Below are 20,388 nucleotides of genomic sequence, written 5' to 3'. Positions count from 1 at the left end.
TCACAGATTGTCGAATCAATACCAAGGAGCAATGAAACGTATGTGTCAAATTTATAGAGGCTTAAGAATCAACAGTGCATACATTACAGTATCTGTATATACACAGTTGTGTAAAATAATCGTGTCATATAGTCTGTTGTTCAGGTGCAATTTTGTGAGAGATCTAATGTCTTCTGAGCTATTAGGGCTGAATTCACAAAAAGAATACAAAAACAGAACAGATGCTTAGATTTATCAGAACAGCAGGATATTCTGTGTTCGTGTATAAAAAATATTACATTTTGTTCTCTGCATGCTGGTTCGCTTGTTTCTCAAACAATGTGCATATTAATGCCAGAAGTCATAACTCACAGGTTACACAAGATGATGCAGACATGCTGGGCTTTCTCACACACATAGACACATACATATGATTCCCACTCAACACTACTCTGAGGGTGAAAACGCTGCAGAAACAAGATTTGACGTCAAGAACATTTCCTTCTCATGATCACACTCCCTATCGTCCTCACCCATCTCTGGCTGTCAGCACTGCTTGTGTGTGCTTTCTTTCTTTATGTGTGCGTTGTCAGTGCTGTTAGTATGCTGTGGTCATCCTCGGCAACAGCGCTCTGACACTCCTGCTTCCACTAGTCTCAGCCGAGCCTCCTCCTTGTTTACTTTGCGTGCATGTGTGTGTCTGTGTGTGCGTCAATGTGCATGTGTGTGCAGCCCTCCCAGTTTTTGGCATAGCAACTGCTTCGTCACTGGGTGCCTCTCCCCTCCTTCTCCTCTCTCATATCCATCTATAGTTAAATATCTCTCAGTATCTCCCTCTTCCACTCTGCCTCTCTCACCCACTGTGGAGAGGAGTAGGTCAGGTATAATGATGCATGCCTGTGGCGTCGTACTTCGTGGGTATTCACTTCCTTCAGAGAGCAAGAGAGCAGAAAGGAGAGAACTGCTTAAGTGCTAAAAGTGGCTGAATATTTTGGTATTGTCAATGAACTGAACCCACTGAAAGACATAAGCCAACAACGTGTGAATAAATATCTCACAATACCTTTAAACCTCCACTATGTGGATCTCATATGTGGAGCCCACTGGTTCTTAAGGGTGCAAGTGTTAAAAAAAATACGATACTACAGGTGTTTTTATTTTTGTTACATCCTATCATTTCCTAAAACAGCAGACCACTAGATGTTGTAGAAAATATAACTCTAATAGGAGGCAGTAGTGTATTGTGGGGGGACTATTTTCAGCAGCGGAGGAGTATGTTTGATGGTATGCATGGTATTTTTGGTGGCTGTGAAATAAACTAAATATACTTTGAGTGGATGTACAAAAACAAAATAAAATACTTAGATTAAAAATAAATATGACTAGCTACACATACAGTACTTGTTGTTTTGTTCAATTCCTTGACAATATGAAAAATAAACTATTAACTACAAATAATGGTCATTCTCTAGTTCATTACTGTGAAAGCCCATCTCTGATTACGCCACCTTTCCTTCCCTCCATCTCTCTTGCTTTCTCTGTTAACCAGCAAACAGGTAGCTCGCAGCCAGCTTGCTGTTGCCATGGTAAAGCACCACTCTTCCTCCCTCCTCCCTAAAAAAAAGGAGGAGGGGAAAAAAGCAGCAAAAGAGAGGAAGTCAGTAAGAGTGAAAATGGAAAGAAGGATGGAGAGAGTTTTAGGGTAGATGGAGGAGGATGGAGGGATAGGAGAAGGAGGAGAAGATGATGAATGAAGGATAATGAGGGACCGTTTTGTCACTGCTCCTTCCCCTTCCTCCTCCTTTCCTCACTCTTGCCGTCCTCGCGCCTCTCAACCTGCCGATTTTCATGAATGGCGGAAATACTCAGGGCTGTAAAAATGTGAATGCAGAACAGGATGAGCGACAGACGGGCGGCAGTTTAGAAACACATAAATATATGCTTGTTTCTTCTTATTTTGGACCTTTAAATAATCATCATTATTCTGAATTTTTGGATCATTGGCAAAAAAAAAAAATACTCAACTGTGCTGCTCTTCTGGCATTTCATCATTTTATTTTTAACCCTAAGCGCATGTAATTAAAATTTCAGAACCTCTAACTGAGAATGAAAGAAAATACAGCAAGCTTGTGTAGTTTAGTGACTGCATACCCATTATAATGAAGTGATTGAGGCAGGTTGCAATATTATGAGGGCAGGAATTTTACTGTTTCGCAAATTTTTACTTTTAATGCAATTAAACAGACCAGATGAAAATGAAAACCAGGTCCATCTATCCTTTAGGTTTTGCAGAAGAAGCTCAAAATGTAAGGTAGTGGAATATTGTCCAGTAAAATAAATGTGCAGTTTGCATATTTGGCGCTGAAGTATGATTAGTTTTGATAACAGACAGGCAGGTAAACTGACTGAAGAATAAAAATTGAGTAATAAAAGAGGTATTTTGCTAATGTAGGTCTGAATGTAGCTTGCAGCAACTCAGTGACTGAGGCAGACATATATTCATGCTGCTGAGTAGCAGACGGTCTAATTCTCTCTGTTTACCTGAAGTACTCAGATGAAAACTTGACAAGAGGCAAGACTTTCTGAAATTTGCTGCAGACCCTATTGGCTCTACATTGTGCTATTTGTAACCAGGCTGATCAATCACAAGGCAGTATTTTGAGCTTGCCTTCAGATGCAGCATAAATAAAGAACAAGAGTTATATTATAAAGTTGATACAGATATACTATAGTTCCACAATCTTCTTAACTGACACAGTGACATTTATGCTGTGTACGTTTGTAAAGGAGGCAAGTAAAATGGTGTCTTTGACTCTGTGGACGTTTCAACCAATGATACAGAACAGCAAATACATGAAATCAAATGTCCTCCCTTAAGTCAAGATCTAGCTTTGCTGTGGCTCAACTAACCTTACCTTAATGTTTTTGTGCTTTTCTCATTTGTATTACAAGTCTAGACTTCTTAACACCCTGGTTTAGTGTTATTATTTTCTGGGTTGTCCATCATGTTTTATATGTTAGTTATGTGATAATTTGGTGGAATCAATCAAATTCAATCAATTGAATGTTATTCATTTAGCGCCAAATCATAACAAAAGGTATCTCACGGCACTTTACATATAGAGCTGGTCGAAACCAGACTCTCAAGCCAATTTACAGAACCCAACAGAATCCCCCAGGAGCAAATACTTGGTGACAGTGGTGAGGAAAAACGTCATTTTAACAGGCAGAAACCTTGGGCAGACCCTGACTCCTGGAGGATTGTCATCTGCCTTGACCAGTTGGGGTTAAAGGGAGAGGGTAAAGGAAGAGAAAAAGAGAGAGAGAGAGAGAGATTTGGGGGAGAAGAGAGGAAGTGGGAACTTTTAAAAAGTGGAACAGCTGGTGCTAGTATAATTATTAATTGTTAGAACAAATGTCCATAACTGTTAATACTACTACTACAAATGCAAGCATTAACAGTGGATGATCTACTTCTGCAACTCTTAGTACAAATAACAGAAACTTCTACTATCTATGTAGCTATATGATAAACACTATCACAACTATATGGATAAATGAGTGATGACGATGAAGGCAGGAGAGAAGAAGGACCAGCAGGTCCAAAGCTGGTCCAGGGAAAACCTGTGAGGTGATAAAGCACTCCGGGGAAGAAGTCAAGTCAGTAACATGTATTCTCTGGAGTGTGAATAGAGGAGAAGATTATGAGAAGGTCAGAAAAGATGAGGAACAGAGAGGAGGAGGAGCAGAAGAGAGGAGGTCAGACAGGAGGAGGAGCAGAGGGGAGGTCAGAGTGGAGGAGGAGGAGCAGAGAAGAGCTCAGTGTATCATGATGAGCATCCCAGCAGTCTAAGCCTATAGCAGCATAACTAAGAGCAGCCTGAGCTGCCCGAACTATAAGCTTCATCGAAAAACAAAGTTTGTAGCCTACACTGAAACATAGAGAGTGTGTCTGCCTCCCCGACCGAGGCAGGGAGGTGGTTCCACACTAGTGGAGCTTGATAGCTGAAGGCTCTAGCTCCAGTCCTACTTTTGGAGATTCAAGGAACCACCAGTAAACCTGCATGTTGAGAGCATAGTGCCCTAGATGGATTGTATGGAACTAAAACCTCTTTCAGATAAGTAGGTGCCTGGCCGTGAAGGGCTTTGGAAGTGAGGAGGAGTATTTTAAAGTCTATCCTAGCTTTTACCAGGGGCCAATGCAGAGAAGCCAACACAGGAGAAATATGGTCTCTGATTCTGGTTCTAGTCACTACACAAGCAGCGGCATTCTGGATTAACTGAGGGGTCTTAAAAGACTTTTTGGGACACCCTGAGAGAAGTGAGTTACAATAATCTAGTCTGGATGTAATAAAAGCATGGATTATTTTTTCTGCATCATTCTGTGTTAAAATATGCCTGTTTTTCAAAATATTACACAAAGGAAAAAAGGCAGTTCTAGAATCTGTTTTATGTGTGAGTTAAATGATCAGGCCTGACTGAAAATAATACCTAGATTCCTCATGGTGGTTTTGGGCTCCAGGGTAACACCATCCATGGTGACTACTTCTCTAGACAGTACATCCCTAACAGTTTTTGGGCCAAGCACAATGACTTCAGTTTTATCTGAGTTTAACAACAGAAAGTTGTTGCTCATCCAATCTTTAATATCTTTATTGCACTCCTGTAGTTTAGTTAGCTGATTGGCTTCATCAGGTTTGATGGATAAATATAATAAGGAGCAGAGGGGAGGTCAGCATAATAATGAAAGTTGATAGAGTGTTTCCTTATTAAGCTACCTCAAGGAAGCATGTATAAGATAAACAGTATTGGTCCAAGAACCAATACCAAGCCTTGAGATTGCTCAAGGCTTGGTTCCATAACTGTAATGCACTGAAAAGATTCAATAATAATATTAACAAACTGAAAAGGATCTGTTAGAAAGGATTTAAACCACATTAATGCTGATCCTTTAATACCAATTGATTGTTCCAATCGTTGCAGAAGGATGTGATGGTCGACAGTGTCGAAAGCAGCACTAAGGCCTAACAAAACCAGTACAGAAACAAGACCCTTATCTGAAACAGTTAGAAGGTCATTGGTAACTTTGACCAGTGCTGTTTCTGTACTGTGATGTTCACTAAAACCTGACTGGAAATTCTCAAATAGACTGTTGGCTTGAAGGAAGTCACCTAACTGATTGGCTACTATTTTCTACAGAATCGTAGATATAAATGGAAGATTTGATGTAGGTCTATAGTTAGCTAAAACTGCAGGGTCAAGGCTGGGCTTTTTAAGAAGAGGTTTGATTACAGCTACTTTAAAGGACCGTGGTACATAGCCTGTTGATAATGACAACTTAATCATATCAAGGAGGTGGCTGCTAAGTAAAGGTAAAGCATCTGTAATGAGTTTTGTTTTAACTGGGTCTAAGAGACAGGTAGACGGTTTAGATGAAGAGACTATTCAAATTAGCTGACTGATCTCTCCGGGAGAAAAGCAATCCATAAAACCAAATGGTTCAATAGTCAACTTTGTAGTTTCTGGGTCTGAAGGATTTAAAGGTTGACTAGAATTTGTGGAGGACAAGAGGCCATTAATTTTATATTTGATGAGCAAAATATTATTATTGAGGAAGTTCATAAAGTTGTAGCTATGGAGGGTTGCAGGAATACTAGACTCATGTGCACTGTGGTTCTGTGTCAGTCTAGCTACAGTACTGAAAAGAAACGTGATTGTTCTTATTATCCTCTTTTAATGATGAATAAAAAGTATTTATTTAGACTGTCCTGCCAGGCTGAATGGTGTTCTTCCAGTTTAGTAGAACGCCACTTCCTCTCAAGTTTTTGGGTATGCTGCTTTAATTGGCAAGTATGAGAATTAAACCAGGGAGCTTGCTTCCCTTGTTTTATAATCTTATTTCTTAGTGGAATGATTAGATTTAATGTTTTTTGCAGAGTCTGCTGTATTATCAACAAACTCATCAACGTGAGATGGACTAAAATTGAATGAGAAGGACTATCAACAGTGCAATGACAATAGGCAAGATTACCAAACAAGGTGCTCATGCAAGGAAAATACAGCAATATGAAGAAGATATAAACAAGAAATCATCATTATATTTTTGTTTGTCTGACATTATGGTTAGATAGAGTAAAATATTGCTGAGATAAAAAAAAAAAAAAAAGATGTTTTAAGATATTTATAGATGATGAAGTCTTCCGCTCTCTAGAGATGAAGACTGTAGTCATAAGTTTTTATGACAAACACAGGGAGACCTCAGAGAGACAATTTTATTTTTCTTTTAGAGCTAGATGTAAATTGAAGCTGAAAAATATTGATTACTGATGCACCATGTAGTAACAAGAGAAGAGATCAGAATGACCTTTCATTCAGGTTGAGACGGACAGATTACATTTTTAGTCCAATGGCCCAAAAGGTCCAATGGACTATTGGTATCAGTTGTCGTCTGTCCGTAAACAATTTTCTTCCCTGAAACTTTAAGTCAGACTGACTTGATATTTGTTGTGGAACATCTTTGGGGCAAGCTCTACCAAGTTTGTTCAAAGAATTGGGAAATATTGATTTTTGACATTTTTATGAATGTTTGAAATGTTAAAAATCCCCATTGGTTTAAAATGGGACACATTTTCAAACGTTCAAAAAATTTAAAAATATTGATTTTTTTTATGATTTATTTTATTTTAAAAAAACTTTGGTTTATAATGGGAAACATTTCAAAGTGTGATAACTTAAAAACAGTTGAAGATATTGATGTAATTACTACTGGCAATATAGGAAGTCACATATGGGCTTTCATTTGGTGCCATGACCTTTGACCTCGAGTAACCTTGAAAGGTCAAACGAATGTCAATTAATGTCTTTAAATATCCCATTAGACTACTTGGTCCTATTTTTAATCATCTGTTCAGTAGAAAAATTTTAATGTCAGATAACTAAAAAAAAGAAGATACTTTGCCTCAGGTTGGGGCAAATATATTCTTTCTGTATTTCCCATGTGAGGGTATCATCAGGTAACAAGTTATCAGGTGGGACAGAAATGTGGAGATAGCAAAACACAATTGGTCTGTGGCTGATGAAATAATCAGTTCAGTTCAATGCAAATCAATTCAATTCAAATCAATTCAAAGGCCTTAAAAAGACAATAAGTAGAGAAAACCCAACAAATCCTCCAGGAGCAAGCCCAAGGTAACAGTGGGGAGTAAACGTTTCTTCTACAAAACAAAAAACCTCTGACAGAACTGGATTCTGGGTAGGCAGCCCCCTACCACAACGAAGCCACATGTGACATGGATTCATGACCATCTTGAGCGTCTTCTTCTTTGAAAGAAAATATAATTATCTCACCTACCAATACACTTTACATTCATAGTTGAGATAGGCTCCAACTCCATGCAACCCTCTAGAGCAGAGGTTACTAACAGGTGCACCGCGGTCCGAGTCCGGACCCAGAAGCTGCCCCATTTGGACCCGGACCTACAGCCAGTGGTGGGGTGCTTCGGTTTTAACCGGCTCAACTTTACAGTAGTGGTTTAGTGGGTGAGGAAACGCACAGACCAATTGCATGCATGTAATACCATCCCACGTGATACTATGCAGCCAATCAAGTCTGTGCATTCAAAGCGGTAAACTGTGACTGCACAGTGCTGACAGGAGAGAGTTAGAGGCAAGTTACATGAAAAGACAGTAGAAAGAAAAAGAAAGATAGCAATATATGTAGAGAAAACAAAGGGAGAGAAACAGACGACTGTGCCAGAGAAAGTTAAGGAAAAGACAAGTGAGACGGAGAAAGGGAGACAAAAGAAAGGAAGACAGAGCTTTTAATCTAGAATAGACAGACTTATTTCTGTTCATACTTTCCTCTGGGAACTAAACCAGTGTGTCTCATAGGTTCAGAAACTGTAACACTTATTAAAAATGTAGATGTGAGGCATCATTATGAAACCAAACCTTAAAGGTTTTGAACAAACATACCCTCTCAATTCTTAAGTGAGATTATAGAAAATAGGTAGTCTCAGAGCCCACCAGGATCCTGAGCCACACATTTGCTGTCTAACAACATGCAATTGTTAAGATGTGTTGAGATTTACTTATAATGGGCAAAATTTCAAATGTCCCTAGCAGCAAAACTATTGGTTGAATTCATACCAAATTGAGTTTCTAGATTGCTAGTGACCTAGAACAAATGTGGTTACATCTTGGGAAAAGTAGGTCAAAGTTAAAATTTTCTATGAATTTAAATCTTTTTTTTCTCTCATTTACTTATAATCGACAATATTTCAAATGTCTATGAAAACATCAATTTTGTTTCAATTTACTTCAAACTTGGCACATATATAGAGGCAGTTGATATGCTGACATCAGCACATGCATAGACATGATGACATCACCTGGATTGATGCCAAAACGACGTGGAAGTTTGTAAAACTAAACGGTAACAGAATGTGGGTTTGATGTTGTTTTCATGTGAATTTTTGCACTTGTCTGACATGCATTAACATCCATTACAGTGTGTTTATGGAGTGATAAATAAGACAGATCTGTCGTCTTTGGACTACAACCAAAAGCCCAGAGTGAAGTTTGGACTGTTTACATAAAAAAAAATTAACTATCCGCTACAATACGTGTGAGGGGCAGGGTTTGTTGTGCCTGGCACCACTTGTTACTATTGTTGTTATTTTCACATATTTTGAGATGCAACCCTACTTTTATTTAATTTATGAGGGAACGTTATACATATCTGCAGACATACATATGTGTTCAGTTCTATGTTTCTTGATGATAAATATTGCCAAAGCATTTTTGAAGCAAACTGAATTCATTTGATTTGCCAGTCGTTACGATTACCAGGCTGCTTAAATATATATCACACAAAGTAGTTAGACATTTTGATCTTCCAGACCTTTACTTCAAGAAATTTTCTCTAACTGGACCTCTTTAAATTTTAGTTGAATACCTCTGCTCTAGAGGATTAAGCCATTCAGAAAATGAATGAATGAATGGATTGTCTCATCAAAGTAAAAAACAGAAGCAGATAAGTCTCGTCACAAGGAACTAAATTACACATCAGAACAGTTCTATTCTTATTTAGTGCTTTGGGGCATATAAACACACATCTTATTGGATCAATTTATCATTGTCCATGTAAGCAGTTTAGGTAGAATCAAAATAATTGCACTCAGGCTAAGGAAAAGTTGTCCATGTATCCACACATAATGAATGCTTGACAGTAACATTTTTGTAGAATTGTTTTAGTAGTACCCTCCAGGGATTACGTAGTTACAGAAAATGAGTGAATGAATGAATGAATGTTTTAGCAGTGTCATGTAAATTCAGGAATGAAGTAGCCAAATGGTCGGTCAGTGTGACCTCTTACACTCATGGAAAATCAAGGGGCTTTAATGTCAGTTGCGGAGGTCAAACCTCCTGGAATCACAGCAGGCAGGAAAGCAGTGAAGCCAGAACCATTCTAAAGAGACATTAGGATGAATGAATCATCATGTAGTCTCTCTGAAGGCTGCTGATTGCTAAAATAGTGTCTATTATTTACAGCTGCAGGAGCAACACAAAGACTCCAGACTCCAGCCAGAAGCTAGGTTGATTGAAAACAAGGACAATATTTGTGAGAGACAGACTGGCAGTAAATGTGACAGATATGTATGTTTCCTGCTAGAGGCTGCAGCCTGCAAAACATAAGGACATCAGGATTAAAGAGCAGCAGGAAGGGAGTGAATTCATGACAGGCAGACAGGAAGTCATATTTAGCCTGTTCAATGGCTGAGTCATAGCTTAGGCTCTGCTGGATAGATATATCAGCCCAAACACTCTTATTTATTCATGTACAGAGGGGAATGGTCAGTGAATAGCATACAATGAATGAGCTAAACAGACAGATTGTTGGAAAACAGACACAAGATGCATGACTGGAGCAAACAGACTGCAAGAGGGATAAAAGATAGGTGTTAAACTGAAGGTTGGGTGGAGAGACTACCTTATTTTACAGAGTGGTTTTACCTGCAGGTCATGACAATTTAATATCTTCCAGGGTTGTGTCATGCAGCGGTGGAAGAAGTATTGGTAAGTCTTTGAGTTGCTTTGAGTATAAGTGGATATCTCTGAAAATAATCCACTGCAAGTAAAATTTTTGTATTCAAGTCAAAGTGTATAACTATGATCGGTGCAATATAACTACGTGTTATAATTATGTGAAGTGTCAATTTGCATTAAAATGGTTCCTGTCAGTGTTTTACTTTTGTATGTTATATGTTTGGATTCATTCTGCTGCTGCATTATGTTGCATTTTACAGCTGTGTACATTTATAGTTTAGCTCATTTGAACTACTTTGTATAACATTGTGCATCATATTCTGTATTTGCACCAGCTCTGTTTTCAGTGTTGTGACAATATACTGTATGTCTTTGTGAATCCAACAGAGTTTCTGTTTATTTGAAAGATAGAGATGAATTTTAAAATCAAACTAGAAACGATCTTTCAGCTTATCATAAACACTCAGAAAATAAACATCTAGAGATATGTTAACATGTGAATGGGATACACAATTGTAATTTGAAAAGAATACAAAGTGTAGTGGAGTAAAAAGTACAATATTTGTCTCTGCAGTTAAAGCCCCCCACTGGAAATTGTGCAGTAATGGCAATGGCAAAAAGTCATACAGACTATTTGAACTGTTTTCATCCAGTTTGATTTTTGTTTTTAGTCGGCTCAAACAGTCCTAGACAATACACACAACCCTCTCATGGTTAGTATCAGTCTACGACCAAACACCAAACACTCATTATTCAGTGTAGAGACAATAATTCACACAGCTTTCTCACACCACAACACAAAGTTTTTCAGGGCTAGATGAATAAATGTAGATACAATAAAATGCTATGAATAGGCTTATATGAAATATGAACTTTCCACTTTTGGTAGTTATATGAATAAGGAGACCTAAAATTAGATTTTGTGTCTTTGTTCTTTCTAATTCATGGGTTGAAACACTGCAAACTGTTTTGAGCTGATGAAGTATGAGGACACCCTCAGTTATTCTACCTTATCCAAATTGTCATAATTCATGCATAGTTAGTCCAGTGATCACTAATTGGACTGAATTGGTAAGTTTTACTTCAGACAGAACAATAGAACAGCACATTCATTCTGCATAAATAACTGTTAAAACTCTCTTTAATAAATCCATTTTATACAGTCTGACTATAACTGCAGCTTGTACTGAAAGGTGGTACAATAAGCTTCACGCCATTCGCCCAGACAGCTCAGACATTTGTGATGTGCGCGATGTATGCACACACAGCGCTGCATCACAGAAACACAACAGAAACGAAAAGTTGGTTGTACAATAAATACTGTGTTGCTCCAGTTTGTTTAGGCTTTTGCTTTGCGTCAAATCGACATCATTTGATTTATTTCCTGTTTTGCCTCATTGATTTTGTGTGCATCCTTAAGTGTGTGTTTTGCATCGGTCTGATTTACCCTGTCTTCACCCGCTGAGGAAAACACAACCCCATCGAATGCTGTCATTTTTCGGAGATAAATTTTGCTGGCAGTCTGCCTCCAACAGGGCTGTCACCATAAAACTAATGCTGATCACTTAATACAAGCCTGACTGAGTTGATCAGATGGATGAGAGACTGCACTGCATGTCATTGAGCTTATCAAGTGGGTACCTGCTGCCATTGATGACTCACTGCATTACTGTCTGCACACATAAGACATCAGAAGGACACAAAGTACAACAGAGCAGCAGGTTTCACAGCAGCATCTGCTGTAAATCACTTTGGATTAAAACAAGGCAGGAGGAAATGTAAAACATAATTGTGGAGATTCATTGTGACGGAAAACAGGACATGTGGTTCAGGCATATAGATGTGTTTTTGTCATCTCCGACATTTATTGAGCTGAGACGTTGGTGCTGTTATTGCCACGTGGTAAAACCTGTTGATTCAGACCTAGTTATCAGTATCAGGAGTTTGATATATTTTAGGGTAATTACTTGCAAGTTGAAAAACATAACAGAGACACAAAAATCGAGAAGAAAGTACAATTTGCAGGTCACACTCACAATTAACTCATCATTTCTTTCACATTTTTGACCTTTAAAACTGTCCAAGTATTTTGAGTCACTGTTTTAAAGACGATGAAAAGTGACAGAAATGGTGGTTGATTACTGAAGGCAGTGTTTAGTTCACATATAGGTTCACACACCCTGGTTAAAATCCTTTCATTCTTGTGCAGTCTGGTTGGTGCTATAGGTGCATGAAAGCATGCGCTGCCTGATTGAAAAACATCTTTTACGTCAGAGCAAGAAAATCCCTGAACCATTAACTATGTGAGCACATGTCTACTTTCCAGCTCTTTTTTTTTTTTTTTTTTTTTTTTTTTTATAAACCATTGACCTATGGCACTACCATATTAAAATCAATTAATAGAAGTATAAAGTTTTTAAAAGTGACTATCCTACGCTTCTATAATTGCTCTATCCTTATGTATCTTATTAGGGCTAACTTAATGTTGTTGTCCAATGGAAATAAGGATATTCTAATCTGTTTTTCACAATACTCTAAAAAGCAAATTAAGGTAAAAACTATTGAGAAGTACTTTATTATTGTAAAAAAAAAATTTCCCAGAAATCAGATTTATGGCTCAAACATAATTTTGCTTCATTTGATTTATTCATACTTTCGGTGATTTTATTCTTACTATTCTAATGTTTAACACTGTTTTACGTGAGCAAAAACAATCACATTGTGGTCTATGACTGTTATTGTGGATTATTCAAATTAATTCTTACACTCTAAGTAAAGCATACATTTGTGAAAGAAATCAACAAACTTGATTGCAGATTTAGAATCCAGATGAAGGAGGGGGGAAAAAACAACCCATATATAACAGTAAATATGCATGAATGGAAAATTTATTTATTTCTAGGTATGTATTCATGTATATAGACACATAAATACACCCTTTGTCTTTGTAGGTTTTCATTTGCCCAGGTCATTGTTCTTGGTAGTTCTACCAAGAAGGATAACACCCTTAGTGTCCACCATGTGGCCAGAGAACACCTACTATCCTGTCACTATATGTACAACACATTATGTCTAGTCAGTCGATGATGTTAATCATTGAGGCCAACTTCCTCTTCCAGCCAGTGGAACTAAGACTGTACCTCATTGTTACTTATGGGGCTTTTCCACTAGCACCAACTCAGCTCTACTTGACTCAACTCTACTCCTTCTTTTGGGTTTACCATTTAATGCTAGTATCTGGTACCAGGTACTTTTCAGTAGCTTTTTTGCCAGGATTCCAAACGAGCTGAGTCGTGCCAAAAATGTGACATCAACAGACTGCAGGTGGGACTCAGTTGTAATGGAAAACGACTCAGTTGAGTCCAGTCAAGTAGTGGCAAGTTGTGCTAAAACTGTAATGGACTGTAGATACATTCATGCCTGGAATCTTTGAGGCAGGTTGGATAGTGTCCATCCATGTGACATATTTCACTTCTCATTTTGTGGTGATACACTGATATATCTTAAGTCTCAAGGTAACACATCCATAAAGGTTTTCATTTCGGTTTTATAGATGAAAATAAACAGATATAGTATAGCCTTCACTCGGTTCTTGGTACCCAGAAAATAGTGACCACACAAGTTGGTGGAGTTTGCTTTCACTACAGTATACCAGCTCATATCACATGTAACCCCACCCCCAGTATCAAAAATTACAATTTGGCCTTAAGGGATTTACAAAGGGGTTTACGTATGGTCTTCAACCCTTTGTTTGATTGTGGATCCCCCGCCCTCGAGAAAAGAGAAAATAAACATTACATGAAGTACAATAAATAAAATGTAAAAAGGATATATATGTGTCCTCCATGAACATAACAATGATTGTCTTGAAGAGATTAAAAGATGAGTTGAAAATGCTGCTCCCAATGACAAATTAGATGATGCTGGCAGAATCTAATTCTTCTCTACACATCTCTATCTCTTAAGAGTACTAATCTAATACTTTATTGCCATGTCAACAGCATGATTGGATTTAGAGTTTGATGAATTTGTTGTATCCAGTGAAGTGAAGTCTTTGACCCTCTGCACTTCTCTGTGTCCCACAGGTGAAGGAGGAGGAGGAGGAGGAGGAGGAGGAGGAGGAGGAGGAGGGAAATTCCACGGTGTCGACCTCCTCCAGCATTCCCCGTCCCCATCCCCCTCTCCAGGGGACCCCTTCCCCCATCAGCCCCGCTCCCTGGAGCCGATCACGGATACCCCCCACCAGAACCTCCCCTTGAGGAAGACACATTCTGACCTCGACACAACCTTACCTGCAGGTGTGTATGAGGCAGAGACCATTAAGAGAAGTGCTGAAAATTACCCTTACCTTCCTCCAGTGTGTGTTTGTGTGAGTGTCGTCTTTCTCCCCATCCTATGGTGCAGATCCTGTTACTACCCACATGAACTGTGTCTCACCTTGAGTCAAATACATGACTGATCAGGAGTGATGCTGTAGAAGACCCAACTTTCTAGCCAGGAATACTTAAAAGAAAGACTTATCAATTCAGCGTGTGGACCTTATAAAATCACTTACTGTACATTCATGCATGTGCATTCATGTATTTGTAAGTGAGCTAGTGGCAATGTTAGCATGCTAACATTAACTAAAAACTATCTAGCTTTTTTAAAAATACTACTAGAGTTGGGTCATAGAATGTGGTAATAAAAATTTTCAGGTGAGAATACATGTATTTGAACCTCAAATGTACGGCCAGTTTATCAAGATAGATCCATCTTGAAAATTTGCAACCACATTTTTGTGTGGTTTCCAAAGCCCAAGGACCTTTTGTTCCAAAATGAAGCCAAAGTGGTGGTATTTTAAAGCTGTAATGATGTTGACTGCCACTGGGGTTGGTGTGTCAGTGGGCTCACCTGCTAAGTTGGGCTTTTGGAGTCTTGGTTTATTTGACAAAACACTTTTTTTCCTGACAGACAGATTGAATGTGGTTTTGGTCAATGGGATCAACTAACAAGACTTTAAAATGGATTTGTTATTTTGTGCTTGATGAAGTTTACAGTTTGTTCTTAGCATTAGCTCACCTCTCTCAGTTTTGACCCTTTTGCCCAAATATGGTCACTTCTGGATCACAACCTACTGGCTTTGAAACAGCAGTTTGGAAACTAATGGATGATATCACAGTTCTGCCATTCACTATTTGTACACAGTCTATGGGTTTTCCTCTAGCTCCTAATCGAAGATTTATTCAAGAGGATGTGCTTTGGGACTTTCAAGAACAATACAAAGAACACAATGATGTATCTGCGACTCACTTTTTTTTCTTGGACTAGAATTGATTTTGGCTACCAAACTGGAGACAACTTTTTAATACCATAGTCATTTGACAAATACAGCAGCTAAATCCATGTGCAAGTCATTAGTAACAAGCATGAACAAGAGAGCTCCATTTAGCTTTATCGTGGAATACATTTTTAATTTTTACTCCTTTTTTACTCATTTATGTATTTGCATCAGTCCCGTTTAATTAAACTTGGTACGATTATTCCAATTGGAATAATCCCATATTTAACAGTGAGGGGAAAGCATCTAAATCATGTCTGTTTTCCTTTTTGTTACCCATATTGTGAACCAAGAAATAACACCACAGCGATTAATGCTGGGTTAGTCATTTCTTTTCCCTGTATTAGCTGTAATCTGTTTTTCTGAGTGAAGGACGATGTAGTCAGCAGCCAGGATCTTTTCATGCCTAACTGGTTTATTCCAACGTGATATCATGAAATCAGGTAAATATACATGTAATATACGTGTATGTTTATGTCATGTCAAAAACCATTCACTGAGGGTTAGGGATACAGTTAGAGTTAGGGTTACGTGAACCGGAGACCTTGGCATAAATTGACACGCAATCAAATGGTGTTGAATAACATGTGAAAGGTCCAAAATGTGTATGTATAGCATGCCACATGCCATAAGAACTGGCTTGAAATACAACGCAATTTCATGAGATCAGTCTCTTTATTCACTGCAGTAAGGATACTCAGTTGTGGGGTATGACATGGTCATATAAACACTTTAACTTAATTTGAAGAATGACACAGAGGTGAGGAAAAAGCAGATCATCAACACTTGGTTTAAGCTATACTCTACAATTTGTTTATTTTGTAAGAAAGACTTACACTTAACATTTTAACCTCAGTTTCATCATTAATGAACTAATTTTAAGGTTGGCAATAAGGAGGTGCTATGTTTGTCATTTTAAGTACCCATAAGTAAAACACTGTATGTGATGCTTCTTCTTAATATTTGTGAAATATAATCAAATGACTTGTAGAGAGAAAAGAACTAAGTCAACCATAGAGGTGTAATGAATCCATAATGCTAGCTCTCATCTGATTTATTTGAATCAGAATGGTGTTTAAATAGAGTTTGCTCTGAGGTAGCTGACAGAGCCCGTAAGCAGTAACTTCGTAATTTTTTTTGTTTTACTTTTTGCCTTTATTAGAGAGTGTACAGTGGAGGGGGCGGGATGGGGGTGGGGGGGTTGGCTTGAGCCAAACTGAACCAGTGTCACTGTGACAAAGCCTTGGGCCAGGTTATACATGATCTACCAGATGAGCCACTGTGGTGCCCCATTAGAAACTATTTTAAAAAGCATTCTGTTCATTTTCTATAACTACTTAATGAACAAATGGTTCATTTTATTGCAGCCAGACACTGAGTCACCATTTTGATTTACCCCTACTATAGGTGGCAGTAATATTACAACATCTTGTGAGTATATTTCAAGAAGTGATTTTTCTGAGTTTTTTATCCTATGTGAGCATCATTTTCTTTTTTAAGACTTGCAGTTGGTTAAACAAGCAGGTAAACACATTATTTTAGGGTCTGAAGAGACGTTTACTACATTTTTTTGACAATTTGTTAAGAATTAATTTTTAAAAATAGGCAGATAAATGATAACAATAATCACTGATATTTGCAGCGCCAATGGATTTTAGCTTATCAGAAGTTTCTACCTATTTTTTCTTGACAGGCAACAATTTGCAGCAGAGAACCTCAGACCACCTTCACCCACGGACCATGGACCACTCTGGGCTGCTTTGCTCCAACACACCCTCCCCTTCATGGAATGGACCTAAGGGCTCCACCTTTTCTCCTGGAGCGTGGAATGAGCCATACAATTACAATATGAACAAAGGTCCAGCTGTTCCGCCCAAACAGCACAGCATCATGGGTAATATAGGAGGAGGCACACAGGATGGGATGATGACCGCAAGCTCGGGACAGTCGATGAGCTCACATTCCAGTTCCTTCACATCTGTGTCAGACCCTACTGGGAGAGGAGGGATTTCACTGACTTCTGCGATGATGGGGAAGAGGAGCGAGACAGAGGGGGCTGCAGCAGATGGAGGGAGAGGAGGGGAGGTGGGGAGAGGAAGGGAGAGGTCTGCACGATCCATAGCTGCAGCAAACGCCTTCAAGTTCCGGGAACGTTCCCTTTCCACACCCACAGATTCTGGTACCTTCTGCTTTACAGAGGGTGGTCCAGGCCAACCAGGTGGGAACAATATGTCTACAGGAAATGGGAATTTTTTAGGAATGACAGACCAAAAACAGAATCACCACTTCCTGGGTTTGGGAGAGAACTATGCTCTTCTTTACCCTAGTGGGAGCTCTGAAGACAGTGCCAGTACCACTGACACAATTTCTGTCACAGCTTCAGAATATAGCACTGATGGCCGCTTACGCCTGCGCTCACGGTCCATCTCACTTAAAAAATCCAAGCGTAAGCCACCACCTCCAGTGAGGAGTGTCTCACTGATGAAGAACCTGGGCGAAGCTGAGGGGAGAATCCACCATGATGGTGGACTTTACCGGGATGGACGGCCGAAGAGCCTTCACATCCCTAGAGACCACTTTCCAGACTTCCAGCCAGATTTCCTCTTGCCAAGCTCATCCTGTTCCTCTAAACCTGCTGTCAATGAGGTGGAGACAAGGCGAGCGGGCAGTGATCGGCCTCCAAGCCTGGAGGTTCAGGCACCAGAGCGGGAGGGAGAGACAGATCTGACCTTCCCCACCCACTGGCAGCTAGGGGAGTGGAAGAATGACCCTTACAGGTAGAAAACATAGAAAATAACATTTCTTTTTTTGTTACTAAGCACATATTCTACTCTTCTCCACCAGTAATCCAGTGTCTTTTCATATTAAGACACCATGATATAATTGTCACAAAGACCTATTGCTTATCATATTGTAAAAGAAAGGTCCTCATAAAAAGAAAGTCTGTCCTTTTCACCCATTGATGGTTCATGGACACCTTTATATACTGCTACATATATCTTATCTCTGTGATCCTCTTACAAAATTCATCTTTGTCTTTATGCAAGATGGAGTTTTTGTTGTAACTTCATTAGCTCATATTATGTTTTTCTCCTGTCCTCCCCTGCTACAATGGATTGTTTTTCCTTCTTCCACTACTTTTTCCCTCCTCTTTTGTTTAATGGATGACAATAGGATGCAATGTGCTCCTCACTTATCTTTTCTTCTCTGTTTTAGATCTCTATCTGGTTCCAGCACAGCAACAGGTACCACAGTCATTGAATGTATGAAAGTCAGAGGCAGTTCAGAGTCACTGCTCGACTCTCCCTCCACCTCCAGGGCCACCTCACCTTCACAGCTCTCCATGGAAACTGATGTTAAGGCCTCCTCACCCTTCAAACCCCCAGGACTTATGTCACCATCAAGTGGCTATTCGAGTCAGTCTGAGACCCCCACACCAACAGTTCCACTGAATCAAGCAGCAGGTCCAGGGACCGGGACAGCAGGACAGTTAGGTACAATAGGGTGTAAGATGCGCCCAAAGATCCCAGAGAGGAAGTCATCCTTACCATCTCCCAAGGACCCAGCTGCAAGGTCAAGATTGTCGTTCGAGATGCCTGGCAATGCACATCTGGAGTTGTCATCAATCAAGCCAAAGCAGAAGGCCAGCAGGCGGCACTCTGACACCTCCACCGCAGCAAAACCTGGAAAAATCAGCCCCAGCTCTTCCCAGACATTACCTGTGGTCACCCAGAATGAACTGAAGACAGTTCGTCTTCGCTCTGTTTCTCGTGGTGACCTGGAGGACTGTCCTGATGGTGCATCTGATACCATAGAAGAAGAGCAGCAGAGCAAAGATTTAGGTGAGGACCCCAGTCCACCACCTACTCTACCAAAACCCAAACCACCTGTTGCAGTCAAGCCTCCCTTGCCAAAACGGCCAGTTAACCTACTCCTTAAATCTCCTTCCCCCTCCTCCACTTCTCCACTTGCACCTGAATCTCCTCCTGCCTCACCCGTGGACCGTCCAGTACCCCTTGGAAATATCTACAAAGTCATGAAAAAACCCAAACCCAAAAAACCTCCACCACAGGTTCCTGCAAGTCCCTCTGTGCTTCCTGACATAAATTCCAATTCAGCCCAAAATACAGGATATGACCACCCATTCCTCCCCCATTCCCACTCCTTCTTTGACCTCCCACCTCTCCCAGACCCACAGCCTCTCCTGGAAGACCCAACAATGGAGCCAGAATTTGACACAGAGCAAGAGGTCCGTCCTGAGGATGGAGGTTCGCTCCCATCTCCCTGCAGTAGCCAGGAGGCTCCGGAACTCCAAGACAAGAGCAAGACACTTCCTTCAAGGATGACAATCTCCTGTCTGGCAGAGCTGTCGGACAAAAAGAAACCCAAGGTGAGGAACACAACTCTCCAAATCCAACTTTGTCAAAATCCTGTACACGAGTAGTGCATACATTAAACTTTTAAAATTCTTTTCCAGGTTCCACCTCCTGTCCCCAAGAAGCCCAATGTTCTGCTCCTTCCCACGTCAGTCCACTCCTCCACCAATGGCAGTACAGAGCGTCAGACTCCACAGGCCGACAGTCCTGTGGGTCTTCGGTCTCCTTTAGGAGCATTCCCAACTGAGGGGATTCCCAGTCCTCCTAATGTTCCTGATATGCTGGAGCGAGATGAGAATCACCTGGGAACAGATGAGGAGAGCTCAAAAGAGTCATCACTTCAGTCATCTCTTCAGGATTCTTCCCTCACTGAGCTGGAGGGGAAGATGACCGGTATTGGAATTGGAGCAGGTACATTCATGGAGAGGGCTTCAGATAGCATGGGCCAGCTTTTTTTTTTCTTTTTCTCAATAAGATCCAGTTTTGCTATCTATGTAAGAAAAAAAATAAAATAAAATAAAACATTTCAGACCTCAAATAATGCAAAGATAACTAGTTAATTTAATTTTTAACCAACACAATACTAATGTTTGAACATAGAAAGAGGTCAGAAATTAATCATTTGTGGACGCTTTCCACCAGTATTTCAGATTACTAAAATACTGC

General features: G+C 39.7%; 1 protein-coding gene across 2 annotated transcripts in view; it reads left to right on the top strand.

Annotated features, from left to right (window-relative positions):
* Positions 1–20,388, top strand: part of nhsl2 (NHS-like 2) — a 231,429-nt gene that overhangs the window by 206,154 nt on the left and 4,887 nt on the right. Inside the window, exons 5-8 of one of the 2 annotated variants that reach the window (XM_030162051.1) lie at positions 14,139–14,324; positions 17,040–18,123; positions 18,563–19,736; positions 19,824–20,133. In XM_030162051.1, coding sequence (XP_030017911.1) covers positions 14,139–14,324; positions 17,040–18,123; positions 18,563–19,736; positions 19,824–20,133 — 2,754 coding nt within the window. Of the gene's footprint in view, positions 1–14,111; positions 14,325–17,039; positions 18,124–18,562; positions 19,737–19,823; positions 20,134–20,388 lie in introns of both variants that reach the window. The other variant, XM_030162050.1, reaches the window with a different exon arrangement.

Source organism: Sphaeramia orbicularis, chromosome 18 (genome assembly GCF_902148855.1).
Source record: "Sphaeramia orbicularis chromosome 18, fSphaOr1.1, whole genome shotgun sequence".
Taxonomy (NCBI): Eukaryota; Metazoa; Chordata; class Actinopteri; order Kurtiformes; family Apogonidae; genus Sphaeramia; species Sphaeramia orbicularis.
This window is presented reverse-complemented; position numbering and strand designations above follow the sequence as displayed.